This window comes from Lepidochelys olivacea (assembly GCF_965140295.1).
Source record: "Lepidochelys olivacea isolate rLepOli2 genome assembly, chromosome: 9".
Classification (NCBI taxonomy): domain Eukaryota; kingdom Metazoa; phylum Chordata; order Testudines; family Cheloniidae; genus Lepidochelys; species Lepidochelys olivacea.
The window spans coordinates 8,210,568-8,231,333 of NC_140419.1; the positions used below are offsets into that span (position 1 = coordinate 8,210,568).

Genomic DNA, 20,766 nt, shown 5'->3' on the forward strand with positions numbered 1-20,766 from the left:
AGGAGGGTGGACGGACGGTTGGACAGACGGACGGGTGCAGCGGGTTGGGCAGGAGGGTGGACGGACGGTTGGACAGACGGACGGGCGCAGTGGGTTGGGCAGGAGGGTGGACGGACGGTTGGACAGACGGACGGGCGCAGCTGGCGCAGCGGGCTGGGGAGGAGGGTGGACGGACGGTTGGACAGACGGACGGGCGCAGCGGGTTGGGCAGGAGGGTGGACGGACGGTTGGACAGACGGACGGGCGCAGTGGGTTGGGCAGGAGGGTGGACGGACGGTTGGACAGACGGACGGGCGCAGCGGGTTGGGGGCTCGTGCCCCAGGACTCTTGGTAATTTCCCAACAATTCCCAGGTGGCCCAACGGGGTAAAAGCCCCAGGGGAGGAGAACGTCCAGCAGCCCCCCCACAGCTCCCCTCAGCCAAGGGCCCCCCCAGCCTGTGCCCGCAGCATGGCCAGGCAGGAGGACTCGCTGCCGGGCAGGGCCCCACGTGCCGCCACAGCCACGTGCCGCGAGCCCGGGCCCGCCTCGGGCTTCGACCCCGTCTAACTCCGCCTTCCCCGCGGGCCCCGCCCCTCGAATAGGGCCCCGCCCACCGCCGCGATCCCCGCCCCTCGGCAGGACGCGGTCACGCGGTGTGGAGTGACTCCCCGCGATTGGTCCCTTTCGGCCCCGCCCCGCGAGCCACCCGGCGCCGGCGCAGTTCGGGGCGCGGCGTCGCGATGGAGGACGGCGGCGGGGGCCAGAGCCGGCAGCAGTCGGGGACCTCGGCGGGGGGCGGCGACGAGAAGCCGGGGGGGCCCTGGACCAAGGACCGGAAGGACCCGGCAGCGCCGGCCGACAAGGAGGAGGAGCTGGTGAGAGCGGGACGCGGCTCCGCCCGGGCTCGGGCGCGGAGCTGAGTCACGCCGGGCCCGGCCCCGGCCCGCCGGTCCCCCCCGGCGATACCCCGGCCCGCCGGTCCCGGCCCGCCGGTCCCCCCCCGGCGATACCCCTCCCCGGCCCCGGCCCGCCGGCCCCGGCCCGGCGATACCCCCTCCGGCCCCGGCCCCGGCCCGCCGGGCCCCGGCCCGGCGACACTCCCCGGCCCGCCGGTCCCCCCCAGCCCGCCGGTACCCCCCCTGCTACCGCCCTCCTCCCCGCGCAACACCCCCCACCGTCCCCGGGTCGCCGATGCCTCCCTGCCACCTCCCCAGGCCGCCGATACCTCCCCTTGTCCCCGGCCTGCTGATACCCCCCTGGCGATTCCTCCTCCGGCATCACCCCCCGATATCTTACACTGTCCCTAGCCCACCGCTACCCCCGCTCTAAAGGCACAGACCCCCCCGCCATACCCATCTGTGGGTAGGGAGCAAGAGGCTCTAGGCGCAGAGCTGGCTATTTATAACTACGGCCCTACGAAATTCATGGTCCATTTTGGTCAATTTCAGCCATAGGATTTTAAAAATAGTTGTCAAGGTTCCTTCCCCACTCTGAACTCTTGGGTACAGATGTGGGGACCTGCATGAAAGACCCCCTAAGCTTATTCTTACCAGCTTAGATTAAAAACTTCCTCAAGGTACCAAGTTTGCCTTGTCCTTGAACTGTATGCTGCCACCACCAAGCGTGTTAAAACAAAAAACAGGGGAAGAGCCCACGTGGAGACGTCTTCCCCCAAAATATCCCCCCAAGCCCTACACCCCCTTTCCTTGGGAAGGCTTGATAAAAATCCTCACTAATTTGTACAGGTGAACACAGACCCAAACCCTGGATCTTAAGAATAATGAAAAGTCAATCAGGTTCTTAAAAGAAGAATTTTAATTAAAGAAAAGGTAAAAGAATCACCTTTGTAAAATCAGGATGGTAAATACCTTACAGGGTAATCAGATTCAAAACATAGAGAATCCCTCTGGGCAAAACCTAAAGTTACAAAAAGACATACAAACAGGAATATACATTCCATCCAGCACAGTTTATTTTACCAGCCATTAAACAAAGGGAAATCTAACTCATTTCTAGCTAGATTACTTACTAACTAACAGGAGTTCTGAGACTGCCTTCCTCACCTGTTCCCGGCAAAAGCATCATCCAGACAGACAGACTCTTTGTCCCCCCCGCCCCTCCCCCCCCCCATTTGAAAGTATCTTGTCTCCTCATTGGTCATTTTGGTCAGGTGCCAGCGAGGTTCTCTTAGCTTCTTAACCCTTTACAGGTGAAAGGGTTTTACCTCTGACCAGGAGGGATTTTATAGCACTGTGTACAGAAAGGTGGTTACCCTTCCCTTTATTTTTATGACAATAGTAAATTTTGTGATTTCAGGGATTTAAATCTGAAATTTCTTGGTGTTGTAATTGTAGGGGTCCTGACCCAAAAAGGAGTGGGGGGGGCATGTTGCAAGGTTATTGTAGGGGGCTGTTTACAGTACTACTGTCCTTACTTCTGCATGACTCCTGGCAGTGGTGCTGCCTTCAGAGCGGTGGCTGCTGGCCGGGAGCCCAGCTCTGAAGGCAGAGTCGCGGCCAGCAGCAGCGCAGAAGAAAGGGTGGCCTGGTATGGTATTGCCACCCTTTCTTCTGATCTGCTGCCTGCAGAGCTGGGCCCTCAGTCAACAGCCGCCGCTCTCCGGCCACCTGGCTCTGAAGGCAGCAACGCAGAAGTAATGGTGGCATTGTGGCACAGATTTCACTGTCTGTGACGTGTTTTTCATGGCCATGAATTTGGTAGGGCCCTATTTATAAGGTTCCTTGGAGGCCACTAGGTGCTGCACTGAACTGGTGAAAGCCATGGTCCCTGCCCACAAGGAGCACAGAGGAGGGCTAAGGAAGGATGAGAGCTGCAGAGCCAGGCTCCCTTTGTGCACAGCTGAGCAGTTGCATTGGTTGTAATGGGCTGAATAATAGTTAGAAGGGGCAGGAACTCTCCAAGCCTGTGGCCGGGAGCAGAGTGTTGGCTCCTGTTGTGCTGTGATGGCTGGGGCTGCCTGAGAGCCAGGCGTCTTGCTGCAGTCAGAAGCACAAAGTGGGGTTGCAAATGAGGTAAAGGCGTGTGCTCCTACAGTCATTGGTTCTGTCAGCTGAGGAGCCTCTTGGACGCACAGCGTGTAACCTGAAGCTCGTGTGTTGGTCCCTCCCCTGGCTGCTGGTATTTTGTGGGGCTGTGGGAAGCTTTCCTCTAGGGCTGATGCCCATTTCTCTGCTCCTTTGTTGCAGTCTGAGGAAGACAAACAACTGCAGGATGAATTGGAGATGCTTGTGGAGCGCTTGGGGGTAAGTTCCCTTCCCCCCTGTGGGCCTGTACCTTTCTCCCCTCAAGTCGCGTCTCTGTGTTAGGCAGCACCCCCAGCCTTTGGGTCCATTCTGGAGGGGCAGTATCAGGATCCCCTCAATATTGGAGCTCCCCTGTTTGAATGGGGGAAGTGGGTGCTGGATGTGAAGCTGTCTGTAAGAGTACAGTCTCCCCTTCCCACCCTCTGATGGCCTGGAAGCAGTGTAAGCCAGTGGCTGGTCTCTGGGTTTTGTGCCTTGGGTTTGGAGATGACAAACCCCATGCTTCACAGGTTGCTGCTTACCTAAGAGATTTTTCTCCCCTGCGTACAACATTCACTCAGTAGTGACTTCACTTCCAATGCAATTGCTGGCCTGTTACAGTCCCCGACCCTCCCAGGAGAAGCACGTTTAGTGCAAGACAACTGCATCTTCTATTAAATGTCTCCTTTCTAGTCCTTACTTTAGGGACCCAGGCTTTCCCTTCGTACCATTACAGCAATTGAGTTTGGCTAAAGTGCCCCTGCTGGGGGGAGAAGGGGCTTCGCTATCAAACCCCTGACTGTAGAAGTAGTTCTTTCCATGAGCCTGACAGAGCCATAGTTTGCCAGCCTCAGATGTATGGGCAAAGCTCACGTACTTCCCCGGATATTTGTGTGAGATGAGACGGTGCAGAGACTTTCAGGCTGCTCTGTGGAGCTGGTCTTTGTTGCAGTTTATTGCAGTGTTTGATGCGTTGTTTGAGCCCAGTATGTGGCCAGTCTGTCCACCAAGCATGTGGCCAAGGAGCCCCCCAGTGATTCACGTTTGGCTGAGTTCCGCAGCACGGTGCCAAAGCTGGTAGAAGCCGGAGTCCTGTACATTTCCACATGAGCTGGCTGGCTGGGCAGGTGTTTGACTGCTGAGCCTGGCTGCCTGTGCTTAGAAGGAACAGGCAGCTGCCACTTCCTGACAGTTTATCCTTGCAGGAGAAGGACACGTCGCTGTATCGCCCCGCCCTGGAGGAGTTGCGTAGGCAGATCCGTTCTTCCACAACCTCCATGACCTCTGTTCCGAAGCCCCTAAAGTTCTTACGGCCTCACTATGGCAAGCTGAAGGAGATCTATGAGAACATGGCTCCTGGAGAGAACAAGGTGGGTGGTTCGCAGCTGCTCGGTGTGGGGCTGGAATCACAGGGCAGGTGGGGATGGCAGTGCAGCAGTCTGGTTGTGTAGCATACAAGTTGACTCTTGCTATCTGTGTGCAAACGGAGGAAAGATTTTGAGATAGCATCAGACTACACAGCACCTGCCACTGAAACGAGCACCGGACAGTAACAAGGTGATCAGGGGCTTGAGCTCTGCCCATGCTGGGGGGATCGAACCCTGCACATGCTGAGTGCATTGCTAAGTGTAACTCTTTGCAGTGATTTGGCAGCACGTGTACAGCTTGTCATGCCGCTAACGTGTTTTGAATCAAACTGCATGCTGGGTGCTGGCCGTGTCCACGTGCTGCAGTGTCCACGTGCCACTCTTCCACACTGAGGATGCAGGAAGGGGCGTGGTGCTACTTCGCGCTCTGTGCTGTAGGTGCAGCACCTGTGGGCCCTCGGGAGGCTCTGTGGCTGGCATGTGGGTGACTGTCTCAGAACTTTCTCCCACAGCGTTTTGCAGCTGACATAATTTCCGTTCTGGCGATGACCATGAGTGGGGAGCGAGAGTGTCTGAAATACCGGCTAGTGGGGTCCCAGGAGGAGCTGGCATCATGGGGACATGAATATGTCAGGTGAGAAATGGGGCCAGGAATAGGATTCCTAGAAGTCATGTGGAAAAAACTCTACTTGGCTCCATAGTCCACCCCCGGATCGATCCCTACTGTATATGTAATGCGTGATCCAGTCCTGATTAAATGTCCCCTATGATGGGGCTCGTCCCCCATTTCCCTTGGGAAACTGTTCCTCAGGCTGTTTGGTCTGAGTCCAGGGTGATGAGCAAGGTGGGTAGATTTCTCTGACAAGAAGACCTTGATAGTCGGCGGTGCCCATTCTTATCTCGTTCCTTCTAGCTCCAGCCATGTGAATAATATCCCTCCTTTCTGCTTACACCCAGGTACGCCCATGCTGGGATCATTGCTTTCCCAGTTGCCTTGCCAAGCTAGGTAGACTCATCACTTTTAATGATACACCTCTACCCCGATATAACGCGGTCCTCAGGAGACAAAAAATCTCACTGCATTATAGGTGAGACCGCGTTATATTGAACTTGCTTTGCCCCCCCGTTCCTTGTTCCCTGACCGCTCCCTCCACAGACCCTCATCCCTAATCACCCCCAGGACCCCACCCCCTACCCAGCTCCCCTGTACCCTGACTGCTCTGACCCCATCCTCACACCCTGCCCCCTGACAGGCACTCATCGGCAATGGCGGGAAGCGGAGCAACGCAGCCCCAGCCAGCTACAGTCCACCTCCTCCCAGCCACGGCGCTCCACTTCCCGCCGCCGGTGAGTGCGGGGAGGTTGGAGAAAGGACGCCCCCGTATTCACCTGCGGTGGGAAGCGGAGCGCCGTGGCTGAGAGCTGGCGGAATAGAGCGGGCTGGGCTGCTCTGCTTCCCACCACCAGTGAGTGCGGGGGGGATCCCTTCCCCCAAACCCCCTCCCCCGAGTGACACGGCTGGGGCTGGGGTGAGGGAAGTGGAGCGAGCTGCTCCCGGCCCCCCGCTAATCCCCCGGGTCACTCTGGAACTGCGGGGCTCCCAAAAGTGCCCCATCCCACAGCTCCTGCCTCCCAGACCTGGTGCGGGGGGGAGCTCCTGACCTCCCCCAAGACCCTCTGCCCCTTATCCAACTCCTCAGCCCCAGCCTGGCACCCTTTACACGCCACTCAGAGCAGCGTGTCGGAGCTTTACCGCCTTGTATGCGAACCCGTGTTATATCAGGCTAGAGGTGTCCCACACAACCTCCAGCCCCTGGACTGTTTCTGTGGCTTTTCTCTGAACTCCCGCCAACCTGTCAGTATCAGTGTGGTAGTCTGAGGCACAATGCCCCAGACAGTCTCCCCCGTGGCTGTGTAGAATGGGGCTGCCCCCTTCCTGCTCCAGAACTTGAGTCTTCTGGGATGGAGGGGTCCAGAGCTGAGTGCAAGTTCCCAGTGAAGTCTTCTTGCAGCTGTAGAAAGAGGGCCTATGCCCTTCTGGCCTATGCATAAGCATCTCAAAATCATTCTTTTTTTTTTTTTAAAGATGAACTTCTTCTTTGTCCATGTCTCCAGTCTCTCTTGGTCTGTTTGTATCGTTTCTCTGTTCTCACTGGTGTTTGCCGCTCCTTTTGATTGAGTATTTGTTTACAAATTTAATGAACTTTTTACTCCCTTCTCTTTCATAAAGAAGGCTGGACCTAACACTGGCCCTGTGTCCCCCTCCCCATACACATTCCCCCTGCACAATATCTGTACTTCACAAAATATTGCATCTGAAGAAGTGGGTTTTTTACTCACGAAAGCTTATGCCCAAATAAATCTGTTAGTCTTTAAGGTGCCACTGGACTCCTTGTTGTTTTTCACAAAATATTAGCATATCATCCTTTCAGCCAGTTTTTAAGAATGTCTGGTTCTGCAGATCAGATTCCCCAAACCATGGGCAGAGTGAAATTGACCTGATTCTTGTCAGTTTGGTGACTGGGGATGGAGGCAGCTGTGAAATAAAGCTTGTAAATTTCACTCTTTTCCTTGTAAAGGGCTGAGCAGCTGCTGAGACCCTAAAGCTGTCCGTCAGCAGGCTCAGGTAGACGGCATTGCATTGGCTCACGTTTAGAAAGTTATTTCCAACCACTAAGATTGGCCACTTTTTTTTTTGACCTAAAGCCTGTCAGGCCAGCTCCCTCCCTGAACAAGTTGAGTGCTTCTTTTGAGCTCTGCCTTAGGATGTTTATGATGTGCACTAGCTGGTGTGTACTGAAGTTCCCCAAGTCTACTGAAAATCTCTGGACTAGGCTGGGGGCTAACGCCCAAGCATTAGAGTGTGGAACCTGTGCTTCCTCACATCCCAGAGACGGTGGAAAATCTGCCCATTTGGATGCCTGCCCCAAAGAGCGTCTGTTTTCACTGGTGTTAACAAAGTCAGTGGGACTGCGTGGGTGCTGCCTGAGGGCTGGGTGTTCAGACATGGATGTTTGTGAGAGAGGGCTGCTGGACTTCAATGACCTATCTGATCTGATTGGGAATCATCTCCTCGAAGGACTGTGAACTATCCAGCAACAGGCGTAACTCAGCCATGATCCCCCCCCTTCCCAGGATTTAGCCCCTTGTGGGCTGTTGCTCTGTTCAGACGAGGGCACGCAGCTTCTGTTGGGCACTGCAGGGATCGCAGCCCTGTAGGAGAAGTGGTGCTGTAGCCGTCTTGCCCTCAGCCCAGGTTGTTGCTTTGTGTTATGATGGTCTCTTTCCCTTTGCCCCCACAGACACCTGGCGGGCGAGGTTGCTAAGGAATGGCAGGAGGTTGATGAGGCTGACAAGGCCCAGAGGGAAATGCTGCTGACCCTGGTGAAGGAGATTGTGCCCTACAACATGGCCCACAATGCAGAGCATGAAGCCTGTGACCTGCTGATGGAGATTGAGCAGATGGACATGCTAGAGAAATATATTGACGACAACGCCTACTCCAAAGTCTGCCTCTACCTGACCAGGTGAGGGAGTTGGGCTGCTCTGTGATGGGGATTGGCCCTTTGCAGTTTGAGCTCTGCCTGTCCTATTGAAAGCTGAAAACGACCCTTATGGGGTGCAGGAGTCCCTGAGTAGATGGGAGCGTGCCATGATTGCTGGAATGCTTCCCGCTCCAGGTGACTGGGAGAGTTTGATACAGCTATGCTATGAGAGTGAGCTGCTGGCTGGAGCATGCAGGGCTCTGTACACTGGCCCAGATCTAGCCCAAGGCTGAGCAGTAAGACCTGTCTGTTGCTGGTCTCAGTAGCAGCTGGACTTACCTTCTCCTGTGTCTCCTTCCCGAAGCTGTGTGAGCTACGTCCCTGAACCCGAGAACTCAGCCCTCCTCCGCTGTGCCCTGGGAATCTTCCGCAAGTTTAGCCGCTACCCGGAAGCCCTGCGCCTGGCCCTCATGCTGAACGACATGGAGCTGGTGGAGGACATCTTCACCTCCTGCAAAGACGTGTAGGTGGAGATTGGCTTTTCAGAGCTGGGGTCCTGCTCGGGGTGGGAGTTGCGGTAGACCAGCCTTTGCCTTGTCATGGGGTACAAATCCTACCGCCTCCAGGTCCCCTCTCCTAGGCCAGGCCAGGAGCCACTGGGTGATAGCGCCGCCTGACGGGACTGGAGTGCTGTGGATGAGTCTGGGGTCTCGGTTCATCTTGTAGCATGAGAGGTGGCTTCATCATTAAAACAACCATCACAACTGGCACTAACTGGTCCCTTGCTGGCAGCGTCAGCAGAGAGACCAAGGACCAAATGGGCCAGGGTTACTGGCTCCCCTGCAGCTTGCCCAAGAAGGCCCCTCTGTTGGCAGTCCTGTGGTGGGCAGGCTTGCCCGCCTGCTGCCCAGGCTTTACTTGTTCAGGGCATTGACCTCTAAGGCTGCTGATCTGGTGGAACCCCCTTGTCCTGCCCCTGTGGGCGTTGGACTGAAACTTGAGCCTTCTCCCTGACCGCTGAGGATGGGGCAAGAAATGAGCTTGATTAGCGTCACCTACACTAGAAGAGTGAGACTCATCATCCCCCTCTAGTCGGATGATAAGAATCTACTACAGCTGCTGACAAAGGGAGTTACTCTTGTAGCTCAAGCAGCAGAGACGTAAGCTTTTAGTCTTGGCGTTCCCATGCTCCAGCTCTGTTGACAGGCCTGGTGGGTTGGCTGTACCATGGTTCCAGGTACGGAGAGTGGATGGCGGGACGCCCCCGCCGTGGTGCTGTCCTCCTTCTGGTACTCTGCCCTGGCCCTGTTTGCTGCCTCCGCTGGGCCGATTCTGAAGGGCTAAGCTTCAGCAGCTTTGCTGGGAGGGGGCACAGCAGCTGCTCTCTTGGCTGGTCCCTGCGTGCCCCTGGAATGGGAACCTCCTCCCAGGCCGGCGTGGCAGCCACGGCTCTGCCACGCAGGCGAGTGGGCAGGAAGCAGACAGGAGTTCCTGATGTAGGCGCCGTCTCCGGGCCTGACACAAAGCTGACTGGGAAGTTCCCTTTGACCTCTAGAGCAAGGTCCTACCACATTGCAGGGTCACAGCTTGACCCAGCCCCTGATGCCATCACATCTCCCTCTGACTTGTGATCTAGGAGCTGCTCTTGGGAATTTGGGAGGATGGGAGAGCCATGGGCAGCCTGACCGGCTGGGTTTCCTCAGGTGGGGTCGGGTCTGTTTGAGGGGAGAAAGGAGCTGTACTGAGAGTACTCCAGCAGGTCTGTGCCAAGGGGAGGGGAGCTCAGGTCCTCACTGCCCGGCATTGACTCTCTCTCTCCCCCCCTCGCCGGCACAGGGTCATTCAGAAGCAGATGGCCTTCATGCTGGGTCGCCACGGCGTCTTCCTGGAGCTAAATGAGGACGTGGAGGAGTACGAGGACCTCACCGAGATCATGTCCAACGTCCAGCTCAACAGTAACTTCCTGGCCTTGGCCAGAGAGGTGAGGTGCCCGGCCTTCCAGCAAGCTGGGGCGGGGTGAGGAGAAGGCTCAGGGCTGTACCAAGGTCCCCAACCGCTGGGAGCTGGCACAGAGGCCAGGCTGCCCTCAAACTGGGGCTCTTCGGGGGAGCAGATTCATCCAGGTCTGACTCGTATGGGGGGTGTTTGTGCGTCTGGTCTCCCCCCACTCCCAATCCGTGCTTGGTCACCTCAGGAAGAGCCCCGGTGTACTGACCCTGTGCACGGCAAGGAGCAGGCTGCAGAGGGCTTGGGCTGTTGCTGCCATTCGCAATGTCCCTTCAGAGGGGCTGTGAGCATGGCTGGTTTGGCTGGGGAGGTGACTTCCTCCTCTCTCCCCCTCTTTGCAGCTGGACATAATGGAGCCCAAAGTGCCAGATGACATTTACAAAACACACCTGGAAAATAACCGTAAGCGAAAGCTGCATTTCCTCCTGCTTGGGGCTGGGGTGCTGCTGAGCGCAGCCTTAGCCAAGTTGGCCGCCTTGTCCTAGAGCAGGGGCAGGCAAACTACTGCCCACAGGCCACATCTGGCCCGTGGGACCGTCCTGCCCAGCCCCTGAGCTCCTGATCTGGGAGGCTGTCACCACTCCCCCGCAGCCATGCCACCACGTGGCACAATGCTCTGGCCGGCGGGGCTGCAGAGCCCGGCCTGACCCGGTGCTCTGTGTGACGCGGCTGCCTCTCCTTGTGCAGCTGTGCTGCCAGCCACTGGTGCTTCAGGCAGCGCAGTAAGGGGGTGGGGAGGGGGGTGGGGGGGGAGTTTGGATAGAGGGCGGGGGAGTTCAGGGGGTGGTCAGGGGCGTGGATAAGGGTCGGGACGGTCAGAGGGCGGGGAACGGGGCTTGAACGGGGCAGGGCCCTGCGTGTGAGGGCAGTCAGGAAGGAGAGGAGGGGTTGGATGGGGTGGCGGGTGGTCAGGGGACAGGGAGCAGGGGGTGTGGATGAGGCAGGGGTCCTGGTGGGGGGCAGTCAGGAAGGGGGGGGTTTGAATGGGGTGGAAGGGGGCAGTTAGGGGCGAGGGGTCCGGGGGTGGTCAAGGAGAAGGGGTGGGTGGATGGGGCAGGGTTCCGGGGAGGGGGCAGTCAAGAGGCGAGAAGCTGGGGGGTAAGATAGGGGGCAGGGGCCGGGCCATGCATGGCTGTTTGGGGAGGCACAGTCTCCCCTAACCGGCCCTCTATACAATTTCAGAAACCCGATGTGGCCCTCAGGCCAAAAAGTTTACCCGCCCCTGTCCTAGAGCATGCGGGCATCTGGCCTTTCGTGTGTCAGGACAGGCCCATCTACAGTTGCAGCCCCAGGGGTGCACTGTCTATGCAGCACCCTGCTGTGTTGCGCTGAATTGGCTCGGACTCCTTGGCCATTCCCGGAGGCTTAGCAGGGTGGGGAGGGTAAAGGATTCTCCAGGATCAGGCGCTCAGATGTTCAGGGCCCTACTGAGGAGGGCCGGGCATGGGGAGATGCTCCCGAGCTCTGTGGGCCTGGCGAAGCCGCGTTGTGATGCTCTGCCCAGCCCACTCCGTGGTTTCTGCTTCCTCAGGGTTTGGCGGCAGCGGCTCCCAGGTGGACTCTGCGCGGATGAACCTGGCCTCGTCCTTCGTGAACGGTTTTGTGAATGCAGCTTTCGGGCAGGACAAGCTGCTGACGGATGACGGCAATAAGTGGCTGTACAAAAACAAGGATCACGGTGAGCCGGGCAGGACAGGGCGGTTGGACTCTCGCTGCCGCTGGGACTGGGCCCTGCAGAAGGTTTTCCAAATGGCAGCTTGTGTCTGGCAGTGTCCGGCAGCTTTTCCAAGGGATGCTCCTTATGTTCCCTGAGCCCCATGCCTGGAACTCCTGATCCAGCTTCTCTGCCCCTATGTCCTCGCTTCTGTGGGTTAAATCACCAATCCTGCTGGCTCGTGCCTGCAACTCCCAGGGCCCCCTGATCCTAATGGGGAGAGCGCCCTGCAGGGGTCACACCAGCTGTCAGCCACGTGTGAACTTGAATGTAGAATGGTGGAGTTGGGGAGTGTGCTGTAACTCATGGGGACTACATATCCCCCCGCATGCAGCATTCCAGTTGGCCCTGATTTGCCAGGCTGCACTGCATGCTGGGGCCTGGAGTCTTCGCAGGCCACCTCTCTGGTTATAGATGAAGGCAGCTTGTTTTGCAGGCCAGCACGCCTGCCTGTTTCCCCCATACATCTCTTCCCAGGCCCTGCCTGGAGGTCTCAAACGCCGCCTTCACATGGAGTCAAGGCCAAACTGCTCCAGCAGCGTGTGATGGAGGAATTGGCCCTTATGGAGTATCCAGACTGACTGTCTGGGAGAATGGAGCTGCCACTGAACGTGCTGCAGAGCTCTGTGCCCCTCTGTCCCCGGGGCTGATCCCTGATTGGGCCCCCCCAAAGGCAGCAGAGGGAAACCAAGGCTGCAGAAAGAGCTGAATGCCCCAGTGGAAGTGCCCAGCATGTTAGGAATAGGGGATGGGCAAGGGAAAGGAGCCACAGGGGAACCCCAGCTCCCGTCTCGGGGCGTGGGGCCAGGTCGTGATTCCAAGTCTGACGTGGGGGCTTCTCCTTGTGCTGCAGGTATGCTGAGCGCTGCAGCCTCGCTGGGGATGATCCTGCTGTGGGACGTGGATGGGGGGCTGACGCAGATCGACAAGTACCTGTACTCCTCCGAGGACTACATTAAGGTGGGCGGTGCTGCTCGGGGCCCGGGCTAAGGTGCAACCCCACTGGCCATGGAGCCATGGCTCACATGCTGGCACGCCTGGTGGCGTAGCTGCATGGGCCAGACCTGCCAGGGACAAGAGTACCAACCTCAGGCCGCCCAGCTGAGTGCTTCACCCCATCTGAGAACTGCAACATTGTTCTCCTCCTCTCTGGGTCCTGACTGGTGATCGGCGCCACAGTGCTCCCTGGCTGAAGCTTGGCTCATTGAGATTCACTACGGGGCCCCCTTGGGCCTAGATTCACTAGGGGGCCCTTGATGCCCCTGTTAATGCAGAGGCATGACCTTTGGAGACTACAAGTCCCAGCAGGCAATGCACCTGAGCTGGTCCCGATGGAGCATTGCATGATGGGGCTTGTAGTTCCCCCAGGCTGCACCTCTGTGTGAGTTATGACCAAGGCAACCTGCCTGCTTTCGTGTGATTTGGGTGTAGCCCTGTGGGTAGACCTTGTTGCGTGTGGTGCAATAACTGCATGTGCCAGCTGTCCCCAAGGCAGCCCCATGATGGTCTGGCTGATGGTGCCTTTATTCTGCAGTCGGGAGCCCTGCTCGCTTGTGGCATTGTGAACTCAGGGGTGAGGAACGAGTGCGACCCTGCCCTCGCGCTGCTGTCTGACTACGTCCTCCACAACAGCAACACCATGAGGATCGGCGCCATCTTTGGGTAAGGGCCTGCCCAGCAGCCCCCACTCCCTCTGCTGGGCGGCTCCTGTGACTAATGCTCCTTTGGGGTTCTGTTGCAGACTGGGGCTGGCCTATGCTGGGTCCAACCGGGAAGACGTTTTGACTCTGCTGCTCCCCGTGATGGGAGACTCCAAGTCCAGCATGGAGGTGAGGGCTCCGGCCAGGCCAGCGCGCTGATCTCGGCGTGGGAGAGGGTCAATGGCATCATGGGCGGAGGCGGGAGTATGGACACTGGCTCCAACCCGAGCTCTGGCCCCGCCTCTCAGCAGCTCTCCAGCATGGGTGGAGGGTAGCGGTGATAAAGGGCAGGTGGGGGCCACGGGTCCTTGAGCTGCAGCTCCTTGGGATACCCTGCGAAATGGGACCTGACAGCGTCTCCCCGCCAGTCTGTGGGAGTGCATGGTCTCCGGAGACCTCTGGGTCTCCACGCGAGTCCTCAGACCCTCCGCTGCCCAGGCATTGAGGTTGCTTCACATACTCAGCTCCAGTTGCTTCTGGCTGTTTCTGCCCCCGGTTCCTCTCCCCTGCCCCAGCCCAGAGGCTGCTCCCAGTGTGAGCCTCTCTGAGCTGTCCGCGAAAGGCTCTGGGGTGCAGGCAGGGGTTACTTGCTGAGCTCAGCTCTCCCTCCTTCCCGCCCCAGGTGGCCGGCGTGACGGCCCTGGCCTGCGGCATGATAGCTGTGGGCTCGTGCAACGGGGACGTCACCTCCACCATCCTCCAGACCATCATGGAGAAATCGGAGACTGAGCTGAAGGACACCTACGCCAGGTGGCTGCCACTCGGCCTGGGCCTTAACCACCTGGGTAAGGAAGGGCTCAGGGCTCAGCAGATGTGCGCATGGTGGCAGGGGTGGAGCGGGCTTTTGTGGAGCCAGGGATGACCTAGGGGCTGTGGCAAGGTGGGCGTGGCCTTTCCCACCTCACCAGGTGTCACGGAGTGCCCCGGGCGATACTCTGGATCTGCTCCCTACGAAGCCAGTCAGGACTCTGGGGAAGTCTCCTCTCTGGGAGCAGCCTGTCTGCAGGGCAAGAAGCTCACACGGTTTCCACCTTCCTGGGTCTGACCTTGGAGCATTTAGCATCCTCTGCCCCTCTGCGCTTCCCACAGTGAGTCCGCCCAGGCGGGGTCCTGGGGAAGCCAGAGGGTCCTGCTCCCCAACGCCACAGTCAGACGTGACTCTCAGCCAGCCAGTAAAACAGAAGGTTTATTAGATGACAGGAACATGGTCTAACACAGAGCTTGTAGGTGCAGAGAACAGGACCCCTCAGCTGGGTCCATTTTGAGGGGCAGTGAGCCAGACAACCACGTCTGCACTTCACTCCACATACCCAACCAGCCTAAACTGACTTATCCTGCACCCCCTCCTCCTCTGGGCTTTGTCCCTTTCCCGGGCCAGGAGGTCACCAGATTCCTTTGTTCTCCAACCCTTCAGCTCTCACCTTGCAGGGGGGAAGGGCCCAGGCCATCCGTTGCCAGGAAACAGAGTGTCGGCCATTTATGTAACCTGGCCCTTTGCTCTGCAACAGTTACACCCCCTTAGCCCACCACCTAGAGACTTAAGAAATGCATAGGGGAAACTGAGGCACCCCTACAGTATTCAGAAGAAACCTTAAGAACAGTGCCACGTCGTCACACCAAGGCACTGTCACTGTCTGAGCCTGTTCTCGGGGCTCAGAGTGCTGGGCAGGGGCTCCTGGCTGACCTGAGGGGGTAGCGCTATAGATAAGAGACTCCACCTTTTGCCCACAGGGTGGTTCATGAAATCTTTGCTCTGTGGCCCATTGTGTCCCATAATCCTTTGCAGCTGCCAAGGACTGGCATTGGGTTCTGAGAGGCAGCAGTGGGAGGTGCTATGGGCGCTGGGGCTGGTGTACCAGTTAGAGATGGGTGCTGGAGGGAGGTGGGGGGTGGAAGTCCCATTTGTTGCAGGATCTGGAATGTTCTTAGCAGGTCCAGCCATGCCCCATGTGCGCACTGCACCCCCCGATGGAGAAACACCGGTGCTGCTCAGGACCCTGCTGGCTAGGGACGCTCATTGAGGAGCTTGGGACTTGCTGGTTTGAGCCTTGTGTGTGTCAGCAGGGGACCCGGGGCTGTGCCGTTTTAACGGGTTGCCCTGTGCTCTCTCGGCAGGGAAGGGGGAGGCCATCGAGGCTATCCTGGCAGCGCTGGAGGTGGTGTCGGAGCCCTTCCGCAGCTTTGCCAACACGTTGGTCGATATCTGCGCCTATGCGGGTGAGTCTCTGGCCAGCTTGGCTGGGGGGTGGGCTGGGCCAGTGCTCAGAGTCACCATAGTCCCTCCGTCCCTCAGGCTCGGGGAACGTGTTGAAGGTGCAGCAGCTGCTCCACATCTGCAGTGAGCACTTTGACACCAAGGAGAAGGAGGAGGACAAGGAGAAGAAGGACAAGAAGGAAAAGGACAAGAAGGAGAGCTCGGCTGACATGGGCGCCCACCAGGTGGGACGGGCAGGAGGGAGCCCAGCGGGGGCGGGCCTGGGCAGACGAGCCCCATTGCTCGGACCCTTTCCTGGTGGGGAGACCCCAGGCTCCACTGGGGATCTCTCTTGGCCCTACTGGATTTGTGGGAGGGGGACAGGCCTGCAGCAGAACTGCCCACTGTCTGAACCTGCCAGTGCTGGCGGTTGCCAAAGGCAGCTCCCTGGACTGGAGATGAGAGCTTTCCAGAGGGGTCGAGTGGGCTGGGCAGGGTGGGGTCGCGGTAGCATGGATGCCTGCTCCCCAAAGGGAGCTGTACTAGAAGGGCCCAACGTGGAGCCATTCATACTGGGAGGTTGATTCGGGAGAGAACCATCTTCCTGGGGGAAGGGGGACCAAACCCTGCTCTGGTTTGGTCCCATGTGGCCTGGGGAGCCTGTGGCAGGGGGGTTACGGAGCGCCCCGGCCAGTTCTCCATCTCCTCTCCTGCAGGGCGTAGCAGTGCTGGGGATCGCGCTCATCGCCATGGGGGAGGAGATCGGCGCTGAGATGGCTCTGCGCACGTTCGGCCACCTGGTGAGTGATGCTGCGGGGCAGAGGCCTCTGCCTTGGGGGCTGCGGGGCACGGCGCCCCATGGCAGGGTGAGGGAGGTGCCCGGAGCTGAGCCGAATGCTAGTGAAGGGCTCGGTGCGATGGAGCTCGATCCGGGCTGTGAAGGGGACACGCAGACGGGAGCAGGCACGGGACCGTGTGGGGAGCGCCAAGCTGGGGCGCTGCCCTCCAACCAACTGCTTAACCCTCTGCCCCACTCCCGGCAGGCTGGGGCCGTGTCCGCTCAGGGGGAGGCCATTGCTTCTCTGGTCCCCTGGATCCGGTCTGGAAGCTGCAGCACCAGAGGGCCCCGATGGGCTTTTCCTTTGCTGCAGCCCTGGGGCAGTTCCAGAAACGGTTAGTGGCTGTAAGTCCCTGACTCGTGAGTGGATTCAGGGATGGGGAGAATGGCCTGGGCCAGGCGGTGTGGGAGTGACTGGCACTGGGTATAGTCCCTTGCCCTGGCGGCTAATAATGTCTCCCTCCTCCTCTTTGTGCAGCTGAGGTATGGGGAGCCCACCCTGCGCCGAGCCGTGCCCCTCGCCCTGGCGCTCATCTCCGTCTCCAATCCGCGCCTCAACATCCTCGACACCCTCAGCAAGTTCTCCCACGATGCTGACCCCGAGGTCTCCTACAACTCCATCTTTGCCATGGGCATGGTGGGCAGCGGTAAGGGCTGCGTGGGCCCGGGGGTGCCGAGTGGGAGGTGGGCCGGTGATGGAGTTTGCTTCTTGGGACACCCCCCCATCGTCCAGGCTGCCTTCAAGGGCTTCCTTGTCTGAGCACAGCAGCTGGCGTCTCGGCTCGTGGTGCCAGCGGGACGGGGAAGGGCTGAATAGCTTCGGTGCCTCTTCCAACGGCTGCATGAAATTGGCTGCCCTCGCCTGGCCACCTGTTCCTGGCTGGCAAGAGCCTTACTGTCAACTAGGTCGCTGGTCAGATACTGCCAGCCTCTGCTGGGTGAGGTTGGGAAGGGCCCAGGGGAGCTGGGCCTGCTGGAAGCAGCAGGGCAGGATCTCTGGGGGTTGGGGGGTGGCTAATGGGCGCATGTGCCCTGAAGCTGTCAAATGCAGCATGTGGGTTCTGCCAGCTGGGGGGCTGCATGTGGCCCAGCACCCTGGGAGAGACTCTGTCCTGCGTTGGCTGGGAGGGAAGTTGGATGCTTGTTCCCAGCCTAGGATTTGTGCCTGTTGCCAGGGCTTCCCGCTCACCCCGTTTCTCCTGTTTGCAGGCACCAACAATGCCCGGCTGGCCGCCATGCTGAGGCAGCTGGCCCAGTACCATGCCAAAGACCCAAACAACCTCTTCATGGTGCGGCTGGCCCAGGTGACTACCGGAGCGGCTGGCCCTGGTTCTCTGGGGTGGGTGGGGGTTCTGGTGCTCGGAGCGCTTTCCAGCTGCGTCCTGCCCCAGGGGTCAGCTGGACTGATCAGTGAGAGGTGTGCCTGGGGCATCGCTGCCAGGTCTCATGCCATCCTCTGCTCTTGAGCCCCCTCCGCTCACGTGCTCTTTGCTTGCTGTGCAGGGTCTGACCCACCTTGGGAAGGGGACGCTCACCCTGTGTCCCTACCACAGCGACCGGCAGCTGATGAGCCAGGTGGCTGTCGCGGGGCTGCTGACCGTCCTAGTGTCCTTCCTGGATGTGCGCAACAGTGAGTACCTGTGTGTCTGATCCTCCTGGAGAGGAGGGAGACGGCAGCCGGCCCCTCAGGCAGGCTCCTGGGACCAAAGGGAGGTTATTCCAGGGTGCGGGTGGGGCAGATGGCTGCTCCCAGCCCCAGGGAATCCCCTGCTGTGTTGGCTGCTGGCAGGCTCTCCTAACAGGCAGGCTGACTTGCCTTTCGCTCATGGAGGTGGATGGGCAGGGCCATGCCTGCGATCTTGGTACTGAGGCTGCTGAGGCCTGTTGGGCTGCCTTGCCATGGCAGGTGGCAGCAGCCAGGCGACCAAGAGCTCACTTTGGACTGAGCCTTGGGGCCCTAACGTGCCTTCTCTCTCCCCCTAGTCATCCTGGGCAAATCCCACTACGTTCTGTACGGGCTGGTGGCTGCCATGCAGCCGCGCATGCTGGTGACTTTTGACGAGGAGCTGCGGCCTCTGCCAGTGTCGGTCAGGGTGGGGCAGGTAAGGAGGCAGGGTCCCTCAGAAATATGGCTGGGGAGGGGTCCCTTCATCAGTGCGGGATCTGGCTAGAGGGTGACGTGGCAGGTGAGCTTATTGAGCAGATTGAGTGGGGCCATTCTGAGGTCCCTGGGCTGGATGGGGACGTGGGTCTGTTTCCTCCCAGGAGCTGCTGGGTCAGTGCAGAGGCCTTGATGGCTCATGCCAGTGATGAAGCCTCGCCAGCGCCTGTCCTGGCTTCTGGGCCCCGGACTTCGGCGGGTGATACATGGTATCCGGGCTGCCTCTGTGCCCTCAGCTCTAACCTCTCGCCTCCTGTCTAGGCTGTAGACGTGGTGGGCCAGGCAGGCAAACCGAAGACAATCACTGGCTTCCAGACGCACACAACGCCGGTGCTGCTGGCGCACGGTGAGCGGGCAGAGCTGGCCACAGAGGAACATCTGCCAGTCACCCCCATCCTTGAGGGTTTCGTCATCCTGCGCAAAAACCCCAGCTATGATGTCTGAGCTGACATGGGGCGGGATCAGGGGGAGACAGCATTGGGCAGTGCCTGGAGGGGGCAGGCGCTGGGCATCACACTCTGGGAGAGGGGCCCAACTCCCCACTTAGTGGTTTTGTTACTGAAATTGCTGATTTAAAAAATAAACTTGAGAGAGAGATTGGTGCTGCTCATTGTTTCCTCTGGAAGCAGCATGTGCGGGTGGGGGCCTGGTCCCCTCTGTCCTGGACTACAGACAGGTGGCTGAGTAATGGCTGGTGCCTTGCCAGGGGGCTGTAGTATCTATCTCTAGCTATGCTCCGTGTAAGGGGCAGTGAGCAGTGGATGTGATGGCTCAAGGCCCAGTGGTTCTCCCCCTTTCCAAGCTAGACAAACTCAAAGGGGGTTGGGAGGGGGATTAACCACTGGACCAGCTCACTGAGGGGTGGGTGGATTCTCCATTGCCTGGAGTCTTTGCAGGGCGACCTGGTACCTTTCTGCCTTGCTTCGGTGCAGGGGTGTCAGACTTGGACGGAGGAGAGTGCCAGGGCCCCTTGTTAATTCTAAGCCATGATGTGCACTCAGGACTCTGAACTCCCCCGGTGCACACAGACCGACACCCCAGTTGCTTTGAACTGCCATGGGTTGGGTAGGTGAGAGCAGGGTGCTGACACTGGGTGGAGCGGGAGAGGTTTCCTCATTTATCCCCTTTCTGGACCTCTAAGATATGTATGTCCCAGGCACTGCTTGTCGCGGGGCCAGGAATGGCGAGGGGCAGTGGGTGCCCTTGGCCCCATGGAGCTGGTGCTGCCTGACAGTGCTGGGTGGGGGCTGCACAGGGCCAGTTTGCGCTTTTCCCTCCACCTTCCCTTTGGAGCACACAGCGGGGCTGCGCTCTTGGCTGATCCCAGCCCAAGGCACCCCGAAGAGCATCTCAATCTAAAGATGGCCTGAGATGAATGAAGGTGGGGTTCAGGGTGGCAGAAATGGGGGCTTGTCTGCCACTGGTGAGAGCCCCGGGGCAGAGGGAGGTGCAATAGGGGTGCCTGCTTTGGGGGGTCTGGGAAATACTTTTCCCTGGCTGGGCTCACAATGCTTCCCCACGCAGGAACAGTGAGAGGAGATGCAGGGGCTCCCTGGTCAGCTTCCCTCGAGGCTTTCTTCAAACTGCCTCCACTAGCCCATTTCCATCCTCCTGCCAATCGTCCCCTTCCGAAAACGGGAGGGAAAGGTGCTCGGCTCCTTTGATAAATGCAAAGTAGTGCACACTGGGAACCATATCCCAACTATATACAGATAAAGTAATGGGGTCTAAAGTAGCTGTTACCACTCGAGAGATCTTGGGGTCATTGTGGTTAGTTCTCTGAAAACATCCACTCAATGTGCAGCGGCCGTCAAAAAGGTGAACAGAATGTTGGGAATCATTACGAAAAGGATAGATAATAAGACAGAAAATATCATATTGCTTCTGTATAAATCCATGGTCCGCCCACATCTTGAATACTGTGTGCAGATGTGGTCGCCCCATCTCCAAAAAGATATATTGGAATTGGAAAAGGTTCAGGAAAGGGCAACAAAAATTATCAGGGGTATGGAACGGCTGCTGTATGAGGAGAGATTAATAAAACTGGGACTTTTCAGCTTGGAAAAGAGATGACTAAGGGGAGATATGATAGAGGTCTATAAAATCATGACTGGTGTAGAGAAAGTAGATAAGGAAGTGTTGTTTACTACTTCTCAGAACACAAGAACTAGGGGTCACCCAATGAAATTAACAGGCAGCAGGTTTAAAACAAACGGAAGTATTTTTTCACACAGCGCAGTCAGTCTGTGGAACTCTTTGACAGAGGATGTTGTGAAGGCCAAGACTATAAGAGGGT

At 58.5% G+C, this 20,766-nt stretch overlaps 1 protein-coding gene across 1 annotated transcript; it reads left to right on the plus strand.

The window, feature by feature from the left end:
* The first annotated feature begins 703 nt into the window (after window positions 1–703).
* On the plus strand, window positions 704–19,067 carry PSMD2 (proteasome 26S subunit ubiquitin receptor, non-ATPase 2). The gene is made up of 21 exons (XM_084638681.1): window positions 704–856; window positions 3,188–3,244; window positions 4,210–4,374; window positions 4,884–5,005; window positions 7,674–7,898; window positions 8,221–8,379; window positions 9,693–9,837; window positions 10,205–10,265; window positions 11,395–11,541; window positions 12,431–12,537; window positions 13,112–13,239; window positions 13,319–13,406; window positions 13,900–14,062; window positions 15,393–15,494; window positions 15,571–15,716; window positions 16,188–16,271; window positions 16,788–16,956; window positions 17,519–17,613; window positions 17,813–17,939; window positions 18,293–18,411; window positions 18,732–19,067. Exons 1-21 carry the CDS (start codon window positions 722–724, stop codon window positions 18,912–18,914), a joined length of 2,727 nt encoding a protein of 908 aa, XP_084494807.1. The 5' UTR covers window positions 704–721; the 3' UTR covers window positions 18,915–19,067.
* The last annotated feature ends 1,699 nt before the right edge of the window (window positions 19,068–20,766 follow it).

What these genes read in the sequence shown, in the direction of transcription:
- PSMD2 (XM_084638681.1), top strand. Translation starts at nt 722, where the DNA reads ATGGAGGACGGCGGCGGGGGCCAGAGCCGGCAGCAGTCGGGGACCTCG. An exon ending in TTCACCTCCTGCAAAGACGT is followed by an intron (nt 8,380 to 9,692) that starts GTAGGTGGAGAT and finishes TCGCCGGCACAG; the next exon opens with GGTCATTCAGAAGCAGATGG. An exon ending in CCTCCGAGGACTACATTAAG is followed by an intron (nt 12,538 to 13,111) that starts GTGGGCGGTGCT and finishes TTTATTCTGCAG; the next exon opens with TCGGGAGCCCTGCTCGCTTG.